Source organism: Ochotona princeps, chromosome 22, assembly GCF_030435755.1.
Source record: "Ochotona princeps isolate mOchPri1 chromosome 22, mOchPri1.hap1, whole genome shotgun sequence".
Lineage (NCBI taxonomy): Eukaryota > Metazoa > Chordata > Mammalia > Lagomorpha > Ochotonidae > Ochotona > Ochotona princeps.
In genome coordinates this window covers 21,690,544-21,718,203 of record NC_080853.1, presented here as the reverse complement: position 1 = coordinate 21,718,203, position 27,660 = coordinate 21,690,544, and the positions used below count along the sequence as shown (strand labels likewise).

Here is a 27,660-nt window from a genome sequence, read left to right as displayed (position 1 = left end):
AAGCTGCACCACTAGATCTCTGAAACTAAAGATGTTGCCTAGAACCCTACCGGCACTCTCCTTTAAATCTGGTTGGCCAGAACTCAGTCGCATGCTCCTCCCACTTCAGGTAACTCTGGGAAACTGAGTGTTTGGCAACGATGGTTCCTGCTCTGGAGACGGTCTATGCTCTCTCCGGTTCTGAGGGAAATATGCAGAGCTGTCGTCAGCCACTAGCTGTGCTTGCCCTGGTCTGGCTGGCACGGACTCCTGCGTGTTCACAATTAAGCAAACAGTGTCCCCATCCCCGGCCACGAGGCTCCTAATAGGCACGTACATCAGGCTCGTTTATACACTCTTCTGTAAGCAAAAGTCAAGTCTAAAGTTTACATGATTTCCCTGAGGCCGTAAACCACCCCTCCGCGACGCCGGGACTCGAACCGGGATCTAAGACACCCGATTATATGGACACAGCCACTCCTCCAGGTCGCAGTCTCACTATTTTCTGCAGTCGCAAGCGTCCTTGGGAAACGCTTGCGGCGCCTTCTGAGCCTCGGCGGCACCCGTCCCCGTCCCCGGCGGCGGAAGCGGTGGGCAGCGGAACGGAAGGGGAGCGCCGGGAGCCGGCGTCGTCGCCGGGAGCCCTCGGGTCCGAGTGTGTGTTGGTGGCGCCCGCCCGGGCCAGGCTCAGGTGAGAGGGCAGCGGCTTCGCGAACGACCTGGGCCTCAGCGTCCGCGCGCAGGCTCGCGGGCGGCTCTCGGCGACCCTCGCCGCTCTGGGGTTCCGCGACTTTGGCCGAGAGCTTGAACCGAACCTTGGTTTTCTTCTGTCGGGTGGGGGGCGGTCGTGACGTCGGCCGCCCCTGTTGCCCCCCTCCCCGGCTGTACCTGGGGCCGGTTCTGCAGGTGGGGTGCGGGGGTTGTAGCTTAGCGTTGGGGACGAGGTGAGACTTGAGTTATCGGCACGACGTATGCCCTCTTTTGCATTTGTGGTAGTTTCTGGCTGCAGAAAGGGTGCGTTTAATCTCTCCTGAGATAAGAAGATGGCTCCCTCCCCCCCCCGTCCTCCACTGTTTGCCCTCCACGCCCGAGGGTCCTAAGGGGGTCCTCACTGTTGCTCCCCGCAGACCCGTCTGCTGGAGCTGCTGCCCGCGGCCTGGGCACTCGCATTGTGTTTCTCGCGCCTGCTGCCTCCGGGTCCGTAGTGGCCTATCCTGGGGGTGCACGTTCACCTCCCCCCTGCCCGGTGTGGCTTCCAGCCAGCCTGCGGTCCCTGTCCTCCTGCCTTGTAGACCAAAATGGAACCTCAAGATGTATTGCCCCGTCGGGCGGCTGAGAACACAAGGCCTTTGGCAGCAGGGCAAGACACAGCATGGTGTCCTATTCAGTGGTTTATATATATTTATTTATGTAATTATTTTGGTTTCAGTAGTGCCTTATCTAGCATTGTGTGAATTGAAGTCAACTTTATCGTAAGAATCTTAAAGCTCTTCCTGAGCTTGTCTGAAATGCTGGGACCCAGCTTTGCTCGGTGTGAAAGCAGGTAGAACCCAGTGTTTGTTTCAGCTGACAGTGGTAGTGGCTGGGGTCACTGGGGGATTACCTCCCCTGACCATGGGGGCGGGGCGGACATTTCACTTTGTCTGCCTACATCTTCTCATTCCTCTTCAAGTCCCGTTGTGATGGGCTACAGGGACAGAGATGCCAGTTTGTTAGTGGGAGAAAAAAAGCATTTTTTTTTTTTTAAAGACAGTCTTAGGAAACCCATTAAAACAGTGACTTGAGTCCGGTGTTTGGCCAACAGTGAAGCCTCCGATTGGGATATCTCTGTCCTGGAATGCAAAGCCTGGGTTCAGGTCCTGGACTCAGATTTCTGCTCCTGTACCGGGTAGGTGGCAGGAGAGATGACTGGTTGGGGGTCCCTGACATCTGCATGGGAGAGCTGGGTGAGTTCCCTGTTTTCATTTTACAAGCCCAGCCATTGCCAACATTCTGGGAGTGAACCAGTGATGGGAGCTCCCTGTCTCCCCACCTCTCAGTATAAAAAGCATTGGTTCTAACCCCTTGAGCTTGGGGGCTTCTCCAGGGGGTCTACCCTCTGTGTTTCTTGTCATTCTGAGAGAAGAGTAGCAGTCTAGGGAGGGGAGAAGGGGGTTTGGGCTGTAAGTTGGTGTGATGTACTGTTTTGTCTGTTACAGCATGGACTCTGCAACGGAAAAGGGGTGGTTGCTAGCTTGATTTTGGCTTGGCCTGAACAACTTTGCGCTAATGGTCCTCACAGAGGCATCACTCATAGGTCCTGCTCCAGTGTGGAAGTGAAGCTTGGAAGAGAAGAGATTGAAGTGTTAACAAGCTCGTTAACTGCTAGGTAGGGGTCCTTACTGTCAGTCTCAGGCAGAACGGGAGAGCACCCGGGGCCGCAGAAGCGCCTGCAAGGTCACTTCACCTGGCCCTGCCAAGGCAACCACACATGGACTCAAAATTTCATCAACTGTGGCTGGCCTGGGTTTTATTTGTGTTTGCTTTGTTTGTTTTTTAAAGATTTATTTTATCTTTATTGAAAAGTCATCTACAGAGAGAAAAATCTACAGACATGATCTTCCATCTACTGGTTCACTCCTGAAGTGGCCACAATGGCTGGAGCTTGTCTGGTAGGGAACCAGGAGTCTCCTCCAGGTCTCCCACATGGGTGCAGGGTCTCAGGGTTTGGACCATCCTCCACTGCTCTCCTAGGATGGGAAGTGGAGCATCTGGGACACAATCCGGCACCCATATGGGATCCTGGTGGTGGCAAGGTGAGGATTTAACCACTAGGCTATTGCGCTGGGCCCTGTTCTGCTTTTAGATTGATAATTGTGTTTGGCCCATGAATGATGTTGTAAGTATCCACATAACCCTTGTCAGCGAAGAGGTTCCCCACTCCCCACTGCACCCTTACTCATGGCTTTCCATCTTTGTAGACCCTCAGCAGGATACCTCATTGTCTAGGGAAAGTTAGCTGTTTTATTAATTTGCTGAGGCAAATGGTGTTTGGATTATCCATTTAAGCATGGTAATTTGCATGGGACACGGAAAGGTCAAACCTTCCCAGCAAGAGGGTCAGAATTGAGCGAGGAGACTTGGTAACTGATACACTGTGTAGTCTATGCTGAGCTTGACCACTCCTCTCTTGACTTCTGGACTATAGCTGAAGCTATTTGGCCGTGTTCAGGCCTGCAGCTGGAAGGCAGAAAGGCAAAGACGCTGGCTCCTGTCAAGTCATGTATGTCACTGAGGGTGGTCTGGCGAGGGTCCTGTTTCTGAAGCTCCACTCCTAGAGAGGGGGTGGGGAAGGAGGATAGCTGGGCCCCTGGCAGTGGTGTCCCTGGCCTTGGATGCTCGTGAAGCAGTCAGGAGCCAGTTGACTCTCATGTGGAGTTTTCTCTCAGGTGCTCTCTGGGCATCCTGGAAGAAGGACGAGTGGGCTCAGTGTGTTTTCTTGCTGGACTGCCCGGTCAGCCTCCTTTCCTTTGTAACGCCTTTTCTCCCTACTGTTGTACTTTTGCTGCTTTTTTTAAGTTAAGTTAAGCATTTATGTTAGATTTTTTTTTTAATATTTACTTATTTTTATTGGAAAATCAGATATACAGAAGGGAGGAGAGACAGAGAGGAAGAGCTTTGGTCTGATGATTCACTCCCCAAGTGACCGCAATGGTCAGAGCTGCGCCCCATCACTCAAAGCATTGGGTCACCACCAAAGTTTGATGTTCTAGGAAGGGGTTCTTGTGGTCATTTCAGGCAGTGTACAGTGATTTCATTAAGTAATCTTAGATACTTAGTTGAATTTTTTTTTATATATTTTTAAGTATATTTTTATTCATTTGAAAGGCAGAGCCACAGAGAGACATACACACGCACACATACACGCACAGAGCGAAGAAAGGTCTTCCTTCTCTGCTGGTTCACTCTCCAAATGGCTGCAGTGGCCCATCTGAAGCCAGGAACTTCCTCCAAGTCTCCCACATGGGTGTAGGGACCCAAGTGGGTAGCTAGATCAGAAGCCAAACAGTCGGACACAATCTGGTGTCCATATGGAATATTCCTGCCACGGAGCCACAGGGAGCAGGGTTAACCTGCTGTGCCATTGCACCAGGCCCTAAGAATAGTAGTTATTTAGTGTGTTATTTATAGAGATTTCTTTCATTAACTCATATGCTCTTCAAAATCAACAGTCTTAGCACCAATAAAAAGGAGGAAAAGTTAACTTATCCTAGATATGACAGGAAGTTGTCCCACAGAAAAGCTGTGCAGTTCATTTCCTTTTCTGTAAGTGCGTTTTGGGGGATGGGCTGGCTTGTTCTCTGCTGCGCTGAATCTGTATGCATTTGCAGACGCCAGCCACCCCCAGCTGGGTGAACATTTGGGTGGTTCTCAGCTTTTTTTTTTTTTTTTTTCAGATTTATTTATTTATTACAAAGTCAGATATACAGAGAGGAGGAGAGACAGAGAGGAAGATTTTCCATCAGATGATTCACTCCCCAAGTGAGCCACAACGGCCGGTGCACGCCGATCCGAAGCCGGGAACCGGGAACCTGGAACCTCTTCCGGGTCTCCCACGCGGGTGCAGGGTCCCAAAGCATTGGGCCATCCTCAACTGCTTTCCCAGGCCACAAGCAGGGAGCTGGATGGGAACTGGAGCTGCCGGGATTAGAACCGGCGCCCATATGGGATTCCGGGGCATTCAAGGCGAGGACTTAAGCCGCTAGGCCACGCCGCCGGGCCCGGTTCTCAGCTTTTAGTTAAGTGTTAACACAGCTATTTTTTTTTTAAAGATTTATTTATTTTATTACAAAGTCAGATATACAGAGAGGAGAAGACACAGAGAGGAAGATCTTCCGTCCGATGGTTCACTCCCCAAGTGAGCTGCAACGGCCGGTGCACGCCGATCCGAAGCCAGGAACCAGGAACCTCTTCCGGGTCTCCCACATGGGTGCAGGCTCCCAAATCTTTGGGCCGTCCTCCACTGCTTTCCCAGGCCATAAGCAGGGAGCCGGATGGGAAGTGGAGCTGCCGGGATTAGAACCGGCGCCCATATGGGATCCCGGTGCGCCCAAGGCAATTAGCTGCTAGACCACTGCTGCGGGCCCAGACCTGATTCTTGTGTGTTAATTCCAATGCAGGGTCCAACACAGTCCGTCACCCCATTCAGCTTATACGTACGCTGGTGGTTGCATTTGCTGGGTCATTTCTGTTTCCAGACCTGTCTTCCACAGGAAACAATGTGTGTTTCAGTTAAGCCTGATTCTGCCCAGCACACACTTGACCCTCTTGCAAACCTGGGGGAGCTGCAGCCTGGCCGGTGCGACTCCCACTAACCCCCACCAGTCCTGTCTCCTACCCTGGTTCCCGTGTTGCCAGTATGTACAGCAGACTAGTCCAGTCTGTCCCACATCCCGTTCACCTCTTCTACATGTCTGTGGGCCTTGAGGCCTAGTTCAACCCAACCAGCCCTACTTTCTAGCCCACACATGTGCTGGTGGGTGCCGTTCTGTCTAGCCACCCCTGCCCCAGCGGATGGGATTTTAAAAAGTTATTTCCTAGGATGTGGCTTCCAAGATGAGAACGATCACAAATGTGAACATTTTATGGCTGCATTTGCAGCCTGTTTTGGACTAAATTTAGATTCCAGCTTCCAGAACCATTTTACAAAGCCTTGCTCTGTCAACTGGGAAATTCTGTCACTTGTCTGTCTCTTATTCTCCCCAGGCCTATTTTGCAATATCAACTGAGATTCCCAGTGACTATCTTGGGGCCTATAAATCTTCAATTGTTACTAAATATTAAAGAAAAAGTTGTTTCAGTAATATTTTTCCTTTGTTTTTCTAACATTTGAAGAATTGGCCATCTGTACTCCTAATACACTGGCAGTCTGTAGCCGAGGTCAGTAGACTTTGTAAAGAACCACACTTCGTGGAGCACACTATCTCCACCACAGTTATGTGGCTCTGTATTTGTAATAAAAAAACAAATAGATGAGTGACATAGTGTTATTTGGGTAAAATTGTGTGTACCACAAGACACGAGCCCTAACACATAGTCTGCTAGTCCGTAGCATCAGAACCCATAGGGTGAAACTTGGTGGGCAGAATGGTCCACAGTTCACAGTAAAGAGCCATGTGTTAAATATTGAATACAAAAATGTTTTACTCTAGCTCATAAAGTGATTGGAGTTAACGTTGCTGCCACCCAGGGAAGCCTGGGTCACCGGGCCTTTGGCCCATAGTTGCTGCACTGCTCCTTGAGCCTGTTTCTCATGGCAGGGAGGGCTGACAGCAGAACAGCTTAGGCATTTCACGGGGCTGCTCTGGCTCCCTTAGAACCACCTTCCTGAGATTTTGTGCTGTGACAGCCCTGTTGAGTCCCTTGATGGGCAGCTCAGATCTCTTTGGGTCATGCTTGTCCAGCTTTGGTATTTAAGTACAAAGAAAAGTAGTAAGGGTTAAGAAAATCAAGAATACAGCAGAAGCAATTTCCAAGCCTTTCATCACTTCTACCTATGGATAAAGATGGGGTTTGTGCAGCATATGGAAGTCACTGGTGCCCAGCTTTCTGGAAGTGTTGCTTGTGTGCCTCCTTCAGGGGATCACTGTGCTGTCCTGGCATCTGTTATAGGGTAGCACTGTGCCCTGGGGGTGTCCCAACCCCCAGGCCCCCAAGCTCCGCTTCCAGCTGCCATTTCCTTCCCAGCTGTAAGCTGCCTACGAACAGGAGGCCCTCAGCTGGCTGTTTTCCTTCCCCACAACGACTTGACCTGTCGAGGATACTTCCCAATTGCACGGTTACTCTGGGATGGTGATTCCGAATCTGTTGTGAGCCTCCTGGAGAGAACAAGCACTTTCCGAGAGGTACAGGCGCAGCGTCAGAATGAAGAATCCTGTAACGGCCAGTTTTGTACTTTAAGTTCAAAGCAAGTTATTGTGGGTTGATTGAATAAACCTTACATGGCATGCCGTTTTGCACTGTGCACTGTGAGCGTGGCAGCTTTTACAGAGGAGCTGCTTCCAGCAGGATGTTGACGTTCTGCTCTCGGAGTAGAGTGGGCTGCTCACTTCCGGCCACTTCCGGTCAGATGGTGGTGGAGCAGCTGCATCTCTGCAGTGAAGGAAGTTGGCTTGAACAGCAGTCCAGGAACTGCCCAGTGGTACCCTGGCCGGGGAGTTTCCCTTCGCCTTCACGCAAGGCACACAGTTTGCCCCGGACACGAATTGGCAGCAGTGTAGTTTGAGTCTATTTCTGAGAATGTGTGCGTTTTGATATTGTGATAGGTGGAATCCACTCATTCTTCATCTACCCTTTTTTCAGTCTCTGGCACGAATTCTGGCCCAGTCATTTGTGGTTCATGGCTTTTGTGATATGCCGAAGATTTCCAGGCAGTTTCTGTGGAACGGCTCCGCGGCCAGCTCTAACCAAGCACCGTTTAAACAAGAAATTGCCTGGTCAAAGCCATCAGGACTGTGCTCTCACTAGTGACATCAGAATGGCAGCCACTCTCAAGTTGTTCAAACCTTTAGCATATCAAACATTTAGCAGTTCTTTTGCCTATAATACAGTCCGAAGAGCGGCATATTGGAATGTGGGATGCACCCCATGGCACCTGGGACAGGACCTTCCAGAACACAATAGCCCCCACTACCCTCATGGCCAAGTTCAGAATGTCTGTAGCACTCATTCTTCTCAGAGGAGGCTCGCCATCAGCCATGTGCTCCCGGCTCTGGAGCTGACGAAGGCTTCTGCCTCCACGGCCAGCATGCTGCCACAGGGCTTACCCAGGACCAGGAAAACAGATGAAGAGGATGTAGAGGTTTTTGACACCCTTGAAAGCACCCGAGTTTTCCTGCAGCTGAGACCAGAGTACCGGCTCCACAGCTATTGCAGGCCTGAGACTTGTCAGCCGCTGTCTGTTTCAGAAGGTGAGCGGATTTTGCACGACGTCACGGTCAGCCAGAAGCATCTGCAACCTCCAGCCGTTGCCGATTACTTCTCTAAGCTGAGCACTTTGCCTGCAGAGCAGCGCACTCTTTTGCTGTCCGATCCTGGTTTTGCTCTGCTCTGCCAGCGAAGTGTGAAAGACATACGGCTCTTTGAGACTCTGGACCTGATCCGTATTTTGAAAGCTTTTGTCAGTTTAGGAATCCCTCACTCCCATCCAATGCTAGATGTATACGAAACGCGGTTTTGCCATCAGGTATGGGAGATGAACCTGGATCAGCTCCTGCTGGTGGCTGATCTGTGGCGGTACTTGGGCCACAAAGTGCCTCGGTTTTTAAAAATCTTTTTTAGTTATCTTAATTTACACTGGAAAGCTCTTTCTTTGTCTCAGCTGATTCACTTAATTTATATCATAGGTGAAAGTCGTCAGGCACCCCAGGACCTAATGCAGAAACTGGAATCATTGATCCTTAAGTATATAGACTTGATCAATTTAGAGGAGCTTGGTACGATCTGTTTAGGATTCTTTAAGTCAAGCAGCAGTCTGTCCGAATTTGCCATGCGGAAAATCGGGGATGTGGCTTGTGCTGACATGCAGCACCTTAGCAGTCATGCTCTGGTGAATATTCTTAAAATGTTGCGTTTCACTCACGTAGATCACGTACACTTCATGAAGTGCTTTGGAGAGCTGGCTCCTCAGCGAATTCCCTCCTTGGGGGTCCAAGGGGTCATGCACCTGACTCTTGCCTGCTCGGCCTTACGGTTCTTCGATGAGAGAGTCATGAACGCCGTGGCTGCTTCTTTGCCTCCCAGGGTAGCACACTGTCGAAGTAAAGATGTTGCCAAAATTCTGTGGTCATTTGGAACTCTGAATTATAAACCACCCAATACGGAAGAGTTTTATTCCAGCCTGATAAATGAGATTCACAGAAAAATGTCTGAATTCAAGCAATACCCAGAACACCTGCTCACCTGCCTGCTGGGCCTGGCATTTTCAGAGTACTTTCCCGAGGAGTTCATCAGGTTTGCCCTGAGTCCAGGGTTTGTGAGGTTAGCTCAGGAGAGGAGTAAGTATGAACTTTCTAAGGAACTGTACACTCTTGATGGTACAGTTGGTATCGAGTGTCCAGATTACAGAGGCAGCCGGCTAAGTTCCCACCTTCAGCAAGAGGTAGCTGAAAAGCTATGGAATTTAGCCAGAAAGGATATGACCTCAAAGCCCGAATTCCTAGAAGCCCTGTTTTCACTGGAGACCATGTTGGGTGGGCCTCAGTATGTCAAGCACCATATGATTTTGCCTCATACTCGATCTTCTGACCTAGAAGTCCAGCTGGATATTAATCTGAAGCCATTGCCGTTTAACAAAGAAGCCATCCCAGCTGAAGATAGCCCCAGAGTAAGGCTTAAGCATGTAGGAGTTGCACTTACAGATGATTTGATGAGCCAGTTACTAAGAGGGAAGCCCAGAGGGCGTTTCCAGGGGGCACTTGAGTCAGAGCAGGCAGCCAGACCCTTGCAGGACACCCTTTGCAACGTGGACGATAGGTCAGGGGCCGAGGAAACGGTGGGCTTTTGCCCCCCAGACCCTGCGCAGGCCCCGCTAGTGAAACTGGCCATCCAGCTGACAAACAAGAACCAATATTGCTATGGTACCAGGAATCTGCTTGGACTGCACAACATGAAGAGGCGGCAGCTGATTCGGCTTGGATACCGGGTGGTGGAGTTATCCCACTGGGAATGGCTGCCACTCCTGAAACGAACTCGCTTGGAAAAGCTGGCCTACCTCCATGAGAAAGTGTTCACCTCTGCTCTCTGAAGGGCCCACAGGCGGAGTTTGACTTACAGAAGCCACAGGCACGCGCAGCATCAGCCGCAGGTGCAGCATCCCTCTGAAATCCAGAACCCTCGGCAACAGCAAACTTGTTGAGCCCTGACGTGATACTTGTTAATGTGTGGAACTTTGGAACAGTTTGGACCTCGGTTTTCCAAATTAGGGATTCTCACCTGGAGAGTCTGCAAATGTTTAAAATCAGTCTAGAATCAGAAGCATTTCTGGTCTTGAGCATTTCAGATAAGTGATATTCAACCATGTTGCAAAATATTTACAAAGGCCAGGTATAAGTTTGGTAATTGTCCATTTTGAGGAGACCTAGCCATGCTTTTGTCTCCAATGAATTGGTGCTAATGTGTGCACTGTGAATGAATTGTAACCTGGTTGATTATACAAGTTGTTTCCAATTTGTGCTTAAACTCAAACAGCTTAAGTGCTGTTGCATGTTTCTCTGTTTACTGGTATGTCTATGTCACAAATTTTTTTTTCAGTTTTTAGAATAAAAGTTAAGTCAGATATCTAAACTTATCTTTTTTCTCAAGTGTTTCTTCACTTCACAATATTTTCTTTAAAATAAGAACCTCTTGAAACTTACATCTCAGGGTTTCTTCCCTGAGGGTATCTTTATACCCGCTAAAACTGAGTGTTTATTGATGTTCAGAGTAGCTGGTTGTCTTAGTCTTCCTTCCTACTTGAAGGAAGCATTTCAGAATTGGTAAGCTTGGGGCACAAGCTTACCAATTCTGAAAAAGCTTAAGCGGCAGTTGGAGATCACATCCCGTTTCAGAGTTCCTGGTTCATGTCGGGCCTGCTCCGTGCTTCCGCTCCAGTCTCCCACCACTGCAGCTGGCCGGCAGCAGGTGCAGTCTCTCAAGCACGTGTGTTCTTGCCACGCACACAGGGGTCTGAGTGCGATTCCTGGCTCCTAACTTTTGGCCTGCCTGACCTATCCCTGACTGTTACAAGCATTTGGTAGATAGAAGATCCCTGTCTTTCCCTCCCTGTCACTCTGCTTTTCAAATCTTTATTTTAAAGAGAGAAAGATGAACCTAGGGTGATGGCTGAATAACTAAATCCTCACTTTACAAGCACCAGGATCCCAAATGGGTGTCAGTTTGTGTCCCAGATGCTCCACTTCCCATCCAGCTCCCTGCTTGTAGCCTGGGAAAGCAGTCAAGAATGGCCCAAAGCCTTGGGACCCTGCACCTACATGGGAGAACTGGAAGAAGCTCCTGGCTTCTGGTTTTGTAGATACAAATGGCCATTGAGCCATTTGGGGAGTGAACCAGCCAATGGAAGATCTTTCTGTCTCTCCTTTGCATGTATCTGATATGTGATCTTTCTTTCCAATAAAAATGAATACATCTTTAAAAAGAGTTAGTGAGCTTAATATATTTTGTCTTCTCTCCCACATTTCTACTCCTGTTGCATAAATTGTCACTCAATCCCCCCTGCACACCACATTTCCGGTCTGGTCTTCCTGCTGAGCTTGCACTGGCAGGAAACTGAGGCACGTGCAGACAACAGCTTCGGTTTTAATTAGCTCTAAGTCAGACTTTGTTCGTGGATGGACACGTAACTCAGTCCTGTGCTTCTTTAAAAGCCAGAGTGCCCCATTTGTAAAATTACTCGGTGCGTTCCTGTTCTGCTCACCCTGACGCTAAATGCTTGTATTTGTCAGGTAATCTTTTACCTTGTCCCCTCTGTAGCCTGTGTGAGTCTAGATAATCTTTGGAATGTGTGTATTTGCCAGAATTAGTTCCATCGTTTTTTGTTTTTTTTTTAAGATTGGAAATTGGATTGCATGTTACTCAGTTATGGCAATTTCTTTTGTGGGTCAGAGGAAGATAAACACTTCAGTGTCATGGTCACCTTATTCTCTACCAGCTGTCCCTTCTCACTTCCCTACCCCCAGATTCTGAGCCTCAGGAGCAACAGCAGGTCAGCTTGTTTGCTTCAAGTTCCAGGGAAACACTAACATAGTATTCAGACAGGATGGCAAGCTCATCCCAGTTTGCCTGGGACATTCCTGATCCTGTCCTTGAAAATCCCATGTTCAGGGAAACCCCTTAGTCCTGGGTAGACCAAGGTTGGTGCCGTCCTGATTCCCACCTTGACCCATTGCACTTGGCCTCCCTGAACTCGTGGTACGTGGAGGCTGAGAAGAAAGGCTTGTCTCTGTACAGACCTCCAGTCCCATGGGAACTGTTGGCTGCAGGAGGTGCTCCAAGTATGCATCTGACTCCCCAGTCAGTCCTCTGATACCCCAAGACCCCAGAGATCCAGTCCAGGTGAAGAACAAGAACAGAAAACAAAGTCCCACCAGTCTAGTACGTCGCCTGTTTCAGTTTCTTCATGTCTGCCATTCCTCCCAAGCTGTACGCATATTCCTGGTGCAGATGTTCAACAAATGTGTCATCACGAGTCCACAAGTTTTTGTGCTTATATGTATTTTTTACATTTGTCTGCAATCATTTAAAGTGACATAAACATTAAGAAAAAGCCATCAGTCAAGTTTATTTCATATAATGTGGACAGTGGGCTTACCTGCAGTGTTTTTGTTTTGTTTTATGATGTATTCTATGGCAGAATGACACAGAAGGAAAGATCGTTCATCAGCTGGTTCACTTCCCAATTGCCTGAGATGCCCAGGACTAAATTGGGCCACGAGCTTGGAATTCCATCTAGTTATCCTACATGGGTGGCAGTAGCTCAAGTACTTGGACCATTTTCTGCTGCCCTCCCAGGTGTGTTAGAAGGGAACTGAATCAGAAGCACAGTAGCCAAAACCTGAACTGAAAATTTGGTATGAGGTACCATGTAGCAGGTGGTATTTTAACTTGCTGTACCACAACACTGGCGCCAATTCGTCTTTTGAAAATGTTGTATTTATTTGAAAGGCAGAGACAGATCTCCCATCCACTGCTTTGCTTCCCAAATGCCCACGCACAGCAGCTGGGCGAAATAGCTCTAGGCCCAAAGCCAGGAGCTGGGAGCTCGGTCTGGGTTCTCCAGTGTGGTTAGCAGGGTCTAACTCTGAGCTATCATCTGCAGTCTCTTCAGAGATGCATTAGCAGGAAGCTGGAATTAGGACCAAAGCCAGGACTTTTGACCGCTGCAACAAGTGCTCACCCCTTCACTGGAGTCTTCAAAGAGCTTGAATCTGGGTGAAAATTTTCAAGATTTCTGTGATGAGAGATGATTTGTATTTATGAAGTCAAAGCTTTTAGGGCGAATGGTTAGCTTAGTGTTAAAGGCACTGGCCGAGATTACCACTTCAGATCTTGGAGTGCCTTTGGGTTTGATACCCAGCTCTGGCTCCTGACTATCTGCTGGTGCAAACCCCAGGAAGCAGCAGGGAAAGCCTAAATGGTTGTATTCCTGTGAGACCTGGATTGAGCTCCTGGCTTTAGTCAGGTCCCAGCCCAGCCCCTTCCAGGCATTTGGGGAAAGAACCAGAGGCTGAGGGTGCTCTGTCTCCATGCTCTCAGTTAAAAAACATGAGTGTCCTAAAGGGTAACACAAGGAGTCCCTTTAATGATGGACCAATCATGTATCTTACTGTCTTGACCATGGTGATCTTATACTTGCGATACATAGACTAAAATGACTAAGACAAATAGCTAGGCACGGGCCCAGCACAGTAGCCTAGTGGTTAAAGTTGGCCTTGTAAGCCCCAGGATCCCATATGGGCACCTGTTGATGTCATAGCAGCCCCACTTCCCATCCAGCTCCCTGCTAGTGACCTGGGAAAACAGTGGAGGACGGCCCAAAACCTTGGGACCCTGCACTCACTTGGGAGATTGGGAGGAGGCTCCTGGCTCCTGGCTTCGGATCGGCTCAGCTCTGGCTGTTTTGGCCACTTGGGGAGTAAATCATTGGACAGATGATCATCTTCTCTATCTCTCCTCCTCTCTGTATGTCTGACTTTTCGATAAAAATAAGTAAATTAAAATAAATAGCTAGGCACAGGTGAATATACAACTAGTGAAATCTGAGTAAGACCACAGGGTTGTTACTGTCTTCCTGGTGATGGTGCTACAGCCACGCAGGATGTTACACTTAGAACTGAGCAGAAGATATGAGGGGTCCCTTTTTGTTTTAAAGATTTATTATGTGTATTTGAAAGGCTGAGTGACAGGCAGGGACAGAAAGATCTTCCATGCACTGGCTCATCTCCTACCTGGATAGCAGGGCACACGCATTTCAGCTTTCTTTTGCTGCTTTCCCAGACACATAATCAAGAAGTTGGGGCTGCTGGCACGATGGCATAGCAACAAAATGCTCCGTCTGTGGTGCTTGCATCCCATATGGGTGCCGGTTCATGTCCCAGCTGTTCCACTTCCTATCCAGCTCTCTGCTTATGACGTGGGAAAGCAGAACAGGATGGCTCAAGTTCTTGGCCTTCTACACCCACCTGGGAGAGCCCAAAGAAGCTGCTGGCTTCTGGCTTCAGATAAGTTCAGCTCTGGCCCTTTTGGCCATTTGAGGACTGACCTAGCTGATGGAAGATTCTCTCTCTGTATAAAATCTGCCTTTTAAATAAAATAAATCTCTTTTTTTTAAAGGTTTATTTATTTTTATTGCAAAGTCAGATATACAGAGAGGAGGAGAGACAGAGAGGAAGATCTTCCGTCCGATAATTCACTCCCCAAGTGAGCCGCAATGGGCCGGTGCGCCGATCCGAAGCCGGGAACAAGGAACCTCTTCCAGGTCTCCCACGCGGGTGCAGTGTCCCAATGCATTGGGCCGTCCTCAACTGCTTTCCCAGGCCACAAGCAGGGAGCTGGATGGGAAGTAGAGCAGCCAGGATCAGAACCGGCGCCCATATGGGATCCCGGGGCGTTGAAGGCGAGGACTTTAGCCGCTAGGCCACGCCGCCGGGTCCATAAAATAAATCTTTAAAAAAAAAAGGGAGGGTGGTTGGAAATGGAGCAGCTGGGACCCAAGCAGGTGCTCTAATGTGAGATGCCTTTGTCACAGTAGCGGCTTAGCCAACTGCACCGTACTGCTGGCCCTCGTTATTTCTTACATCTGCACTGAAGCCATAATCATCATCTTAAAAAAAGATTTATTTCATAATTAAAAGTTTAGATATTTTAAGAATAACAATATCTCAGAAAGTAGCTTTGAAATCCTTGTAAGCTGCTCAGTCATGTAATTGATTTTGAATGCCCATTGTTCAGATAGAAGGGAGAAAATGTCAAGGAAATAAGCTGTGACTACTCATTTATTTCTAAGTCTGACCTTGATCCTAATCATTGATGTCTTCAGGAAGCCATTTGCAAAGTAGCCCTGGTGGGGGAACACATCAGCGAGACTGGAGGAAGCTCTCGGGAAGTGGGAATTGCCATTAAGTGGTTCAGAATTGCTATTGTGGCTAGGAGGTTAATGGGAGATTAATGGTAGACTTTTTGTTAGTGTCATTTCCCTTCCTGGTTGTCAGATTTCTGTGACTTTCCTTTGAGTAGTAGCTTTCAGACCTTTTAAAAATGTTCTTTTTTTTAAGATTTATTTTTATTGCAAAGTGTGATATACATACAGGAGGAGAGAGAGAGAGAGGAAGATCTTCTGTCCGATGATTGATTCCCCCAAGGTGGCGCAACAGCCAGAGTTGCACCAATCTGAAGCCAGGAATCAGGAGCCTCAAGCCTCTTCCGGGTCTCCCAAGTGGGGTGCAGGGTCCCAAGACTTTGGGCCGTCCTCCACTGCTTTCCCAGGCCACAAGCAGAGAGCTGCATGGGAAGTGGAGCTGCTGGGATTAGAACCGGCGCCCATATGGGATGTCAGCACATGCAAGGCGAGGACTTCAGCCATTAGGCTACTGTGCCAGGCCTATCTACTTATTTCTTAGAAGTGGTAATGACTCCAAAGTTGACATATCTGTTTTTGACTTACAGTTTGGAGAATCAGTACCTTAGCCCATCAGGGGAAGTAGGGTCAGCCCCTGGGTATGGCATTCAAGGCCTTCCCAGCCTGGACCCTACTGTAGCCTGTAGCTAAGTGATACATTCAGTGTTTCCTAACCTGCCTCACACCGTCCCTTGTCTAAGCCTTGACTCGTAAATGGCCCCTCTTCTCACAGTTCTTCCTCCGTTCTTGTTCTCATACACACAAGCAGGCACACGCATCTAGTCCACTGTGCCATTACTGTGTAAGTCACTGTCCCTGTTTCTTCAGCATTGTCCTCAGTTCACAGCATTATTTGCTTGAAATTTTCCTTGGGTCTGCATACTTTTTTTTTTAAAAGATTTATTTTATTTTTATTACAAAGTCAGACATACTGAGAGGAGGAGAGACAGAGAGGAAGTGGAGCTGCCGGGATCAGAACCAGCGGCCACATTGGATCAAGGCAAGGACCTCAGCCACTATGCCACGCCACCGAGCCCTGCATACTTTTTTTATTATTATTAATTTGGAATTGGAAGAGTTACAAAGAAGGAGTGAGACAGAGATTTTTCCATATACTCTTTCACTTCCCAGATGGCTCCAATAGCTGGGGCTGGGTGAGCCCGAAGCCAGGGACCCAAGTCCTTGAGCCATATTCTGCTGCTGCATTCCCAGGCCATTAGCAGGGAGCTGAATTGGAAATGGAGCAGCTATGACACAAACCAGACTCCATATAGTATGCAGGCCCTACAGGAGGTAGCTTTACCTGCTGCACCAGAGCACCAGCCCTGTGGATATCCCTTCGTGGCTGCCTCGGCAGCGTTGCTGGCTTGCTTCACAGTGTTGCAGGCATGCTGCGGTGTGCCTGCTCGGCCAGAGTTGTGTTTTTGCTGCTATGTGGTTCTTGTCTCACTGGAATGGTGAGCCCCATTTTCGCTGAAACATAATACAAGTAAAACCCATTAAATTATCATACTGATTGGAGAAATGAGCCACAGGCAACTAAGGTGTTTTTTTTTTTAATTTAAACTAATTTAATTAAAAAAAATTTTTTTGAGAGTGCAAGCTAGCTTCCACCTGCTGGTTCTCTAATCAGAAACCCATAACAGTGGAGGCTAGCTCCAGGAGCCTCAGTCCAGTCCAGGTCTACCTGGTGATCCAAGGACTTGAGCCATCGCTTCTGCCTCCTAGTGTCTGCACCCGCTGCACTGGCAGGAAGCTTGAGTCAGGTGCTGGAACCAAGAATCACATCCAGGCACCTCAGGCTGGGACACAGGCATCTTCACTAAGCTGAACTTCCAAGAGAGTCAAGTTGTCAAAGTCCTCTGGTCAGCCTTGCACTTCTCATCCTTACAATTTTTCAGATTCGGCCTTAGAAGCAGGCATCCCGAGGGTGCTGAGCTGTGGGTTAAGGGCAAAGGGCAGCTGACCTGGGCAACTGTGTCTCACATCACACTTCACTACTGGGGTTCATATATATACTCTTTGAGGACATTTTCCCTTTGCTTCTTTTTTTTTTTTTTAATTTTTATTACAAAGTCAGATATACTGAGAGGAGGAGAGATAGAGAGGAAGTGGAGCTGCCGGGATTAGAACCAGCAGCCATATGGGATCAAGGCGAGAACCTTAGCCACTAGGCCATGCTGGCGAGCCCTTCCCTTTGCTTCTTACAGGAAAGTGGTTTGTCATGGCTCTAGGAAGTCACCTGCTCGACTTGCTACTGGTTCTGGCATTTAAGTCCTCAGAAAAGCTAATGTTGGGCTGTGTAGCATAAATCAAAGGGTGCCCCTATCCTGTTGGAGAATAGCTTTCATGGCCAAGTCTGCTAGATGGGAAAACCAAACAGCCAGCTAGCCTCACCCCAGGAGTTTGGATCCACTAGAGGGGCTGCCTGCCGCTGCAGACGGTTCTGGTGGCTTCCAAGTGTCTCTAAAGAGAGTCCCCAAAGCTAGTGGACATTGGCCATGAGAAGAAGAATCACGGGTCCTCCCAAGTGCTTTCCAACTTTTGATCCTTTTGATTGCTTTTTTTATTTTGTTTTAACAAGAAAATGTAGTTCCCTTGTCAGGTGTTAGATGTCCAGCACATTGGTCCTTTTCTGTGAGCTTTCTGTTTTAAACCTTCTGTCCTCTGAGCTCAGCCGCTTTTGCTTCTCCCTTTCCCTTGTGGAGGCCCTGCTGCCATTGAGTCTTTGGACCTGCTGTCAGCCAGACAACTGCACTTTGTGCGTTCCCACCCACCTACCAAGCCAAGCCTGCGATTCCTGTGACATTTTTGTGTGAATGAATGTAGGCCGACAGTATGTGGGGCTTAAAGTTTCTGTTGACATCCTTTTTTGAAAAAAAAAAAGATTTATTTATTTTATTGGAAAGGCAGATGTACTGAGAGGAGGAGAGACAGAGAGGAAGATCTTCCGTCCGATGATTCACTCCCCAAGTGGCCACAATGGCCGGTGCACGCCGATCTGAAGCCAGGAACCAGGAACTTCTTTCCAAGTCTCCCACGCGGATACAAGGTCCCAAGGCTTTGGGCCATCCTTGACTGCTTTTCCAGGCCACAAACTGGAAACTAAAAACTAGAAGGGAAGTGGAGCAGCCTGGACATGAACCGGCTCCCACATGGGATCCTGGCACGTGCAAGGCAAGGGTTTAGCCACTAGGCCATTGCACCTGGCCCTTATAGTCTCTTTTCTTGATTATCAAAAAAGTTTGGAATTTAACTGTGACTAATATCAAATTTTCTTTTGTATTGAAGGCTGTTTTTGATGCTTGGAAGCTGTCCTCAACTGTAAGGATGGTAATGAATCTTTGCCTTCCACAGTTCAGACCCAGAATTCACTGCAACAAGGTAAACAAAACAAATACATAAACGTAAACATACGATCTGGTCATGCTTTTCCCAAGTTCCTGCTGTGGATATGTGGACTTGATTCAGGCCTCCTGGACTTTGACCCTCACTGTTTGCAATTCCTCCAGCAGGTACCTGGGCAGGCCTGGGCCAGGCTCCCAGCTGGTCCAAGTCCCAGTGTAAGGTGAGCTGTGGCTGGTCTGGTGCCAAGCCAGCTTTCCCCTTTGATGAAGGATTTCAGTCCTACCAGAGCAAAGAGAGAACTGCTACTGCCCACACACACCGCTTCTTGCTAGAGTTAATTCTTGTACTTGTTCTTTGGATTCCTTGTTGCTTGTTCTTTGAATTAAACTCCTTCCCTGGGCCTCCAGCACAGAGCCTGGGTTTGAGGATCCAGAGAGATGAACTGAATTCCCCCTTCCATGTGGAGCCATGCACACAGTGTACTGTTTCAGGTTTCCAGATGGCTGGGCCCACTCCATCAGACAGGGAGCTCTTAAAATTGCCCTGGGTTTTAACAAGTACTAACAATACTAAAAGAGAAAGTTTCTTATAACCCACACCTTCTGTACTTTCACTGTCTTCAATTTCCTATACTCTCAGTCCTTGTCCATTTTAAAGTCAAGGTTCTTCTCCTAGGTTTACAAGAAGCTTGCTTTAATGTATTTTTTTAGGGAAAATGTTACAATGGGTAGAGTCCAGATATGAAACAGAAACTAAATGAATGTTGTTTTTCCTTTACTCTTTTTTTTATATGTAAGTTTTTTTAAAGATTTATTTTATTTTTATTGGAAAGTCAGATATACAGTGGAGGAGAAACAGAGAGGAAGTTCTACCATCTGTTGCTTCACTCCTCAAGTGTCTGCAACAGCCAGAACTGTGCCAGTCCAAAGACAGGAGCCCAGAGTCTCTTCCATGTTTCCTGTGCAGGTGCAGGGTCCCCAGGCTTTGGGCCGTCCTTGACTGCCTTTTCCAGGCCACAAGCAGGGAGCTGGATGAGAAGTGGAGCTGCCAGGATTAAAACCGGCGACCATATGGCATCCGGGAGCATTCAAAGTGAGGACTTTAGCTGCTAGGCTACTGCGCTGGGCCCATTTACTGTTTTTTTTTCCTCCATCCTCTTAAAATAAAACATAAGAGTCCACTAATATATATGCCCCCATTTCAGAGAGATGCTATTTGAAGGAATTTTTGGTTATGTTGGCCAGTATTGGCTCCTTGTGTGTTTTAGGTTGGGCAGTCCTTCAAGATGTGATTATTCTCCGTCCTCTGCAACCCGCATGGGAGACACACATAGGAGATGCACATGGGAGACCCACGCTGACTCCCTGGCTTCAGGCTTCACCCTGCCCCAGCCCTGGCATTTGGAGAGTGAGGCAGGCAGTGAAAGATCTTTCTCTTTGTCACTCTGTGCTTGACCTAATTTGGGATTTGGGGCGCTTATACCCCACCCCAAAAATAAGCGTCTTGGGCAGTTTTAATAGAGAATATATATTTTTGAAGATTTATTTATTTTTATTGCAAAGTCAGATATACAGAGAGGAAGAGAGACAGAAATATCTTCCGTCCGATGATTCACTCCCCAAGTGACCACAACAGCTGGTGCTCTGCCGATCCGAAGCCAGGAGCCAGGAACTTCCTCCAGATCTCCCACGTGGGTGTAGGGTTCCAAGGCTTTGGGCCGTCCTCCACTGTTTTCGCAGGCCACGAGCAAGAAGCTGGATGGGAAGTGGGGCTGCCATGATTAGAACCCGCGCCCATATGGGATCCCATAGCATTCAAGGCGAGGACTTTAGCCACCTGGCCACCATGCTGGGCCCGAGAATATTTTAAAATGAAAAACTTCCGACTTTATTTAAAGTTATTTTAAAAGTGACAGACTCTTAAGTACTGATTATCTTCATGTGTCTCCATATGTCTCATGTTTCATTCAATGTAGATATCAGCTGATGGGTATGAAGTAGAAAATCTCATCTCTGAAGACCCCACAAAGAGAAGTCATGGCTTTAGGACAGAGTATTTCATTAAGCCACCAGTCTACGTGATCGTGTCCTTTCCCTTTAACGTGGAAATCTGTAGGATTAACATAGACCTCACAGCTGGAGGAGGTCCGAGTGCCACCGGCTTGGAAGTTTACACGTGTGCCGCGGCCAGCAGAGCCTCTTGGAGCGCACCTGGGGGCGAGGCCCTGGACCTGGCAAATCCACCTGTCCCAGACAGGGAGGCCTTCACCTTGGTGGGCAAAGTCTTGCTGAAGAACCAGAACCAAATAGTGTTCAGCCACAGGGGCTTCAAGGCCAGGCCCCCTTTCAGCCCAGTGCAGGTCACAATCCCCTCACCTGCTGTTGTGGCCCAGGAGCTTTGGAATAAGGGGGCTCTGTCCCTTAGCCATGTGGCCCACCTCAAAGTCTGCATCACTCACATGACAGGTGGCGGCGTCCCTTGCATCAAACGGTTGGAAGTGTGGGGTCAGCCGGCCAAGACCTGTTCCCAGGAGCTGATAGACAGCATCCTGCTGGTGGCTTCTGAGAGCCTGCCCCAGGACGTGGCTCCTCATGCTTCAGCATTGCCCATGGAGAGTGACTGTGAGCCCTCAGGCCAGACTCAGGACCAGCAGGCCCCCTCCAGCCTACAGGAGTTGGCAGAAGTGATCCAGGACGTGCCCGAGGAGTTCCTGGATCCCATCACCCTGGAGATCATGCCTTGCCCCATGCTGCTGCCATCGGGCAAGGTCATCGACCAGAGCACGCTGGAGAAGTGCAACCGCAGTGAAGCTGTGTGGGGCCGGGTGCCCAGTGACCCTTTCACAGGGGTAGCCTTCACGCCCCACTCCCAGCCCCTGCCTCACCCTGCCCTGAAGGCCCGGATTGACCACTTCCTGCTGCAGCACTCCATCCCTGGCTGCCACCTGCTGGGCAGAGCACAGACTGCATCAGCCGTGACCCCTTCTTCCATTGCTCTGCCCTCTCGCAAGAGGAAGATGGAGCTGACTGAACGGGCACCAGGCTGCAGCCTTGGTGTGAATGCCTCCTGTTTTTCTACCACGAGCCCTCCAATCTTAGCCACTACCTCAGAACACACTGCTAAGAAAATGAAAGCCCGCAGTGAGCTCAGCTTCCCACACATGGACTGTTCAACAGGTAACTCACCACCCTGTGTCCGTGGCCCCTTGCCATCTTGCTCTTTCCAGTGATGCCACCTGGCATCAGTGCCCTCTGCCTTAGGCTTGCCGGGTGAAGTTCCTGACTGGTACCCACTCCTCATTCCTCAGCATGCAGCTCTATCGCTCTGTCCTCAGCCCAGAAATGTTCCAGGGGCCCTGTCAGATTAGTATGTTCCCCCCAACCCACCTGGTACAGGCTTCTGGCTGCGTGCTTGCTCTTCTGCCCAGTGATACACTCACTGGCCGTTCTGCTTTCCTGGGACTCCCTTCCTGTGCCTTGGTCAGGGCGAAGTTCTTACTTGACTGAAGCCTCTGATCGCAGCTGCTAGAAGGGAAGCCCTCTTGGGAAGCTGCTCCCATGTCAGCGTGGTTGAATCCCGACCACTCAGCACTTCAGGTCCAGCTTCCTGCTGATGCACCTGGGAGGTGACAGATGATGGCCTAGGTACTTGATCCTGCCACTTGGCGTGGCAGACCCACACTGACTCCCTGGCTTCTGGCTTCACCCTCCCCCAGCCCTGACTACTGCAGATATTTAGAAAGTGAACCAGCAGATGGAAGATCTTTCTGCTTATCACTTTGCCTTTCAAATAAACAAATCTTTAAAAAAATTTTATTTAGAAAATAGAGAAAAATCAGTAAACTTTCATCACTATAAAATTGAAACAGAGATTCACTTATTATATTTTTGGAATATGAAAAATGAGGTAAGAATTCAAAGTTAGTTTCAATAAAAAATCTATCATGAAATCTGAGGCTAGCATAGATTTCTTATAATAAGCAATATAATCATGTAGGTTAAAAGTTGTACAAATATATGCAAGTTTGTGATTATCTTACTCTTTTTTTTCCCACAAATCTTACTTGTTTATTGACGAGACAGATGGAGAGCCCTCATCTGCTGCTTCACTCACCAAATACCTACCATGGTCAGAGCTGGACCAGACCATGATGGGGGTGAATCCAGGTCTCCCACGTGGGTAGAAGAGACCCCCCCGCCAATCACTGAACCATTACAGTTGCCTCTCCTGCATGTTAGCAGAAACCTGGAGTCAAGTCAGACTCAGGTATGAAGCCCAGTTACTCTGACATAGGGCACCAATGGGAGCCAGACACACACATAGCTCCCATGTGCTGGTTCACACTCTACACATGCCAGCAGCAGCCAGGGCCAGGCCAGGCCAAAGCCAGAAGCCAAGAACTCAGCCCAGCTCTGCCCCGGGGGTTGACAGGAATTCAGCTGCTTGAGCCATCACGGGCGTTTGCTTCCGGGGTTTGCATTAGCTGGAATGCTGGAGTTGGGCACAGAGTCAGTACTTGACCTAGGCACTCAGATATGGAGTGTAGATATCCAAAGTGATATCTTTTTTGAGATTTATTTTATTTATTTGAATGACAAAAATAGAGAAAGATACACACAGAGAAAGATCTTCCATCCACTGATTCTCTGAATGACCGCAGTGACTGGGGCTGAGTCACACTGAAGCCAGGAACCAGAAACTCCATCTCTGCCTCCTGTTTAAGTGGCAAGGGCCGAGCACTTGGGCCATCCTTCACTGTTTTGCTAGGCACATTAGCAGGTAGCTGGATCAGAAATGGAGCAGCAGGCCTGGAGCTGGTGCTCATCTGATGTGCTAGCGTTGTAGCCAGCCACTTAGGTTGCTACAGCACAATACCGGCCCCGAAATATAAATCTTCACCTTTATACCAAACATGTCACCCTGGATGCAGCATCTTTACTGGACCAGATGCTCAGCCCGGTGTATTAGTGTCTTATTAGGATTTTTGCATTCATTAATGAGCGCAGACTGTGGTTACATATGTTTATATTTGTCATCTTTGTTAAAATTTTAGTATCAGTGATTTTGCCCCTTAAAAATAGGCCAATGCTTTGGCATACTGGGTTCAGACTCCTGTACAATAACAGCATCCCATATAGGTACGGATTTAAGTCCTGATGATTCTGCGTCCCATCTAGACCCCTGCTAATGCACTTGGGAAGGCAGCAGAAGATGGCTGAAGTGCTTGAGCCATCATACTTCAAGACCCGAAAGAAGCTTAGGCCTCCTGCCTTTGGCTGGGGCATAGCCCTAGCTGTTGTAGCCATTTGGGGAGTGAACCAGTGGGTGCAAGATATCTCTCTCTCTCTCTCTCTCTCTCTCTCTCTCTCTCTCCCCTTCCCTCCCTCCCTCCCTCTCCCCCCTTTTACTTTTCAAATAAGTAAATTTTTTAAAAAATAGAAGGTTTTCTAAATTTTTAGAAAAATTCCTTCATTTCAGTAGTGTGGAACAATTTCATAGTGTTACCGTCATCTCATGTGTATTCTTTCACTAGAATCCCCTGGTGATGACAAGTGTGTGGCACTTTTGGAGGACAATCCTTCAACAACTTTTTCTTTTCTTTCTCTAACAGGCTATGCAAATAGTACGCTGAATGGTTATGTCTGTGTCTCTGGTCTTGGAGTAAATTTCCGTTAATGCGCCTCCCAGACTCCCAAATCATCTGAGGTGCAGTGGGGTGAGACAAGGACGACATCTGTAGACCACAGTGTCTGCTTGCAAAGGTCTCAGTGGAACTGGCCTTGACACACTTCGTGACATGGGACCACCCTGACCAGTGCTTCTTCCAGGCCCTAAGCCAGCACCTTGTGTCCCACCAACTCTAGACAGAATGGTCCACTCCCCTCTCTGGGAGAGTCTGGCAAGTCCTGCGACCAGGAAGATGACCAGGCCTTTCCTAGGCAGCTGTCCCCTTCCTCTTTAACCCCATCCTGATTCCATAGCGTGGCTTTCTGTTGACCACACTCAAGAAGTTCCCCAGGTCATGCAGTGGTCAGTGAGGTCTTGGTTACTTTGCTCGCTAACAGCTGCTCTGGTTTCTTAGCAGAGAGGACAGAATTTGAGTATGCAAGCAGGCAGCCCAGCGGAACAGGGTCCCAGAAGGGAGAAGGTGGGGAAAGAGTGAGAGGCTGCTGGTGAAGGAAGTCAGGCTAGGGGCCCCGGAGCAGGCCCCATCACAGGCATTTGCTCAGCCATCCTTTCCTTGGCCAGCAGGGATGCAATTAGAAAGACAGGTGAAGGGCCCAGCACAGTGGGCTAGAGGCTAAAGTCCTCACCTGGCATGTGCCAGGATCCCATATGGGTACTAGTTCATGTCCGGATGGTCCGCTTCCCATGCAGCTCCCTGCCTGTGTCCTGGAAAAGCAGTAGAGGATGCCTTGGGACCCTGCACTCATGTGGGAGAACTGGAGGAGGCTCCTGGATCCTGGCTTCGGATCAGTTCAGTTCCAGCCATTGCAGCCACTTAGAGAGGAAACAAGTGGATGGAAGATTCTCTCTCTGTGTCTCCTTCTCTCTGTAAATCTGCCTTTCCAATAAAAATAAATAAATCTTAAAAAAAAAAAAAAGGGTGCAGTGCAGCAGTGGGGCCATGAGGGGGCCCACACCCACCCTGCCGTGTACCCAAGGGAAGGACAGCTGGAGCAAAGCTTGGGGCCTGCTGGCTGGGGAGGGGCTGGCTGGGTACCTAGGCTGGCTCCACTGTCCATTCTGTCATCACGGTCCAGCAAAAGACCGCAGGAAAAGGTCTGCATGTTAATGTGTACGTGTAGCCATAAGCACCATCTTCGTTCTTTGGTGGGAACTCTCTGGATGGTATGGTCTGCATCTCTCAACAGATCCAGTGTCCCATGAGCAGAAGTTGTCACAAAGCTTGGAAATCGCCTTGTCATCCACACTTGGCACCATGCCCTCCTTCACAGCCCGACTGACCAGGGGACAGCTCCAGCAGCTGGGTACCAGAGGGACCAGCCCTTCGGGGAGGCTGGGCTACAGCTCAGGTACCAAGGGCCTCAGGCTAGGAGGAGGCCTGTTTGCTGGGATTGTCTCGGTGGGAGTTTGGGGGGGGGGGCTTGATTGTTGGCAAGACATGCTTCCCTTTGGCAACCCTTGGTTCTGTGAACTTGAGGCCTGACCACACTGTAGTGGGACTTTTGATAAGGTGTACTCATTTTTCTCCTCTGAGGATTGTAGTTTTTCCTGTTCTGTTTGTTTTCCCAATGTCATCTCTCTGCCAGTTGACATCTGAGCTATTCCGTGTGCCCACAAAGGGAGGGTGGACTGGAATGTGTCTCTCCTCTCCTCCTGAAAGAGAGGAATGATAGCTGCCTTGGCCCATTGGTTAGATGACCCTGGGCCTCACTGTCCAGCAGAGCAGCCGGGCTGAGGTGGGAGGGCATGACTGGCATGTCGGGGCCATGTCTGGGATGTAACTTGGTGTGGCTGATGATAAGGCGAGCACTTGGCTTTTGTCACCCATGCATGGCCCGTGTCTCTTGCCGTTGCCTGGATCCCAAGCCATCTTCCTGTCCTCTTCTCATTCCTACCTCTGTGTCTCCCTACTGCACGTTCTGATTTGTTCCCACTCTGCTGTTCTCAAGGACCTGCCTTGTAAAGTGACCAGTGATTTCCCTGGCCCCCACGTGCTGGTCACCACCTCAGTGGTCCATGCCCCACCTGCGCGTCACTGCCCTCAGAGGCATGTTTTCCCCACATGCTGGTCACCACCCTTGCAATGGCATGTGCTCGCGCAGCCTGCCCTCCTGCCCAAGTCACCCTCTCTCCAGCGTTCTGAGGGTAGCACTCCTCTCATGCCCTCAGTTCCCATTGCCAACTTCCTTCTCTCACCCTTGGACCTGGATCCTCTGTGCTGTCACTCAAGGGAGAGCCCTCACCCAGGGACGCTGTGTCTCCCCACAGCTCTTGCCTCCCTGACAGGCTGCTCAGTGTTTCCTCATTCTGAGCTGCGCGTGCCAGCCTCCGGGCTCACCCTGCATCCAGTCCATCGTCCTGACCCCTCCCTGTTGCCCCAGCAGGACAAAGGGCACCTTATCCCAGCCTGCAGGGAGTCATCTGTGGCTTCTGTCCACATCAGGTCCCCCACATGCTCCCCCAGAATAGATGTTGCGTCAGTCTTGCCGTCTGATCCTCTCAGTTCCCACATTCCCACACTGCCTTTTTGCTGGATGCCACAGTAGCATCCAGGACAGCCCACCACCCTTGCAGGAGTCAGAGGGCGCCCAGAACTGCCCCCGCCCTGCTGTGAGCTCCCTCCCGCCCTGTGCCATTTGCTGCCTTTGCCTTTTCCTGTTGCATCTCACTTGCAGTTTCAGTTGTCTGGGAGCTTGTCCTTTGTCATGGCCCTGGCAACCTGACTCAGGAAAGTGGCTTTGCTGGGAGGGTGGGAAGGGCAGGTCATGCATGCCTTCCCAGCAGTTCTGGGTGTTGAGGTAACTGAGGGAGGTCCCCCAAGCTCCCTGCTGCCCATTCCTCCCTGGTTACTGGAGGCAGGCAGGGGGGTAAAGTGTGTGTGTGTCCCCGACCACAGCACAGCCTTCCCTAACCCTGGCCTCTCTTTCCTCCCTGATTTCCCCAGAGCAGCCTGGCAGCGTCCTGGGCCCCAAGTGCATCTCCTGCGACCGAGTGTTTTCTTCCTACTTCAGAAAGGAGCCGCTGTACCAGCTTCCCTGTGGCCACCTCCTGTGTCGGCCCTGCCTGGGTGAGAAGCAGCGCTCCATGCCCATGGTGTGCACAGCCTGCCAGCGGCCATTCGGCAGCCAGGACGTGCTGCGGGTCCACTTCTGAGGGGCCGCCTCAGCCAGGGGCTGCTCAGAGCTGCCTTTGCCTTCCCAGAGGGCTTTCCTCTGTCACCTCACAGTGTAGCACACCTACTCCTGCTTAAGTGGCAACAGGATAACAAAGCCATAGGCTGGACCAGCCAGCTGGACCTGCCCTCCTGTGCCTCCGAGCCAGAGCCCAGGGCCTGCTGGTGCCAGCCTGCTCTTGCCCAGAGCCCCGGACGTGGGCAGCGTGAGCGCCTCCCCTGCAGGGTCGCCTGCAGAGAGCCGGTGGCGGGGGCTGTGGAGTGCCTGACTCAGCCCTCATGTGCAGCCACTGCAAGCCTTAATAAAGTGACAGTGACGTCC

General features: G+C 49.6%; 2 protein-coding genes across 2 annotated transcripts; both read left to right on the top strand.

Moving 5' to 3' along the window:
- The first annotated feature begins 536 nt into the window (after window positions 1-536).
- Window positions 537-10,241, top strand: FASTKD5 (FAST kinase domains 5). The gene is made up of 2 exons (XM_004585658.3): window positions 537-670; window positions 7,321-10,241. Exon 2 carries the CDS (start codon window positions 7,358-7,360, stop codon window positions 9,761-9,763), a length of 2,406 nt encoding a protein of 801 aa, XP_004585715.2. The 5' UTR covers window positions 537-670; window positions 7,321-7,357; the 3' UTR covers window positions 9,764-10,241.
- Window positions 539-27,660, top strand: UBOX5 (U-box domain containing 5). Its single transcript, XM_004585659.2, has 5 exons — window positions 539-670; window positions 18,422-18,514; window positions 20,454-21,654; window positions 25,354-25,515; window positions 27,111-27,660. Exons 2-5 carry the CDS (start codon window positions 18,461-18,463, stop codon window positions 27,317-27,319), a joined length of 1,626 nt encoding a protein of 541 aa, XP_004585716.2. The 5' UTR covers window positions 539-670; window positions 18,422-18,460; the 3' UTR covers window positions 27,320-27,660.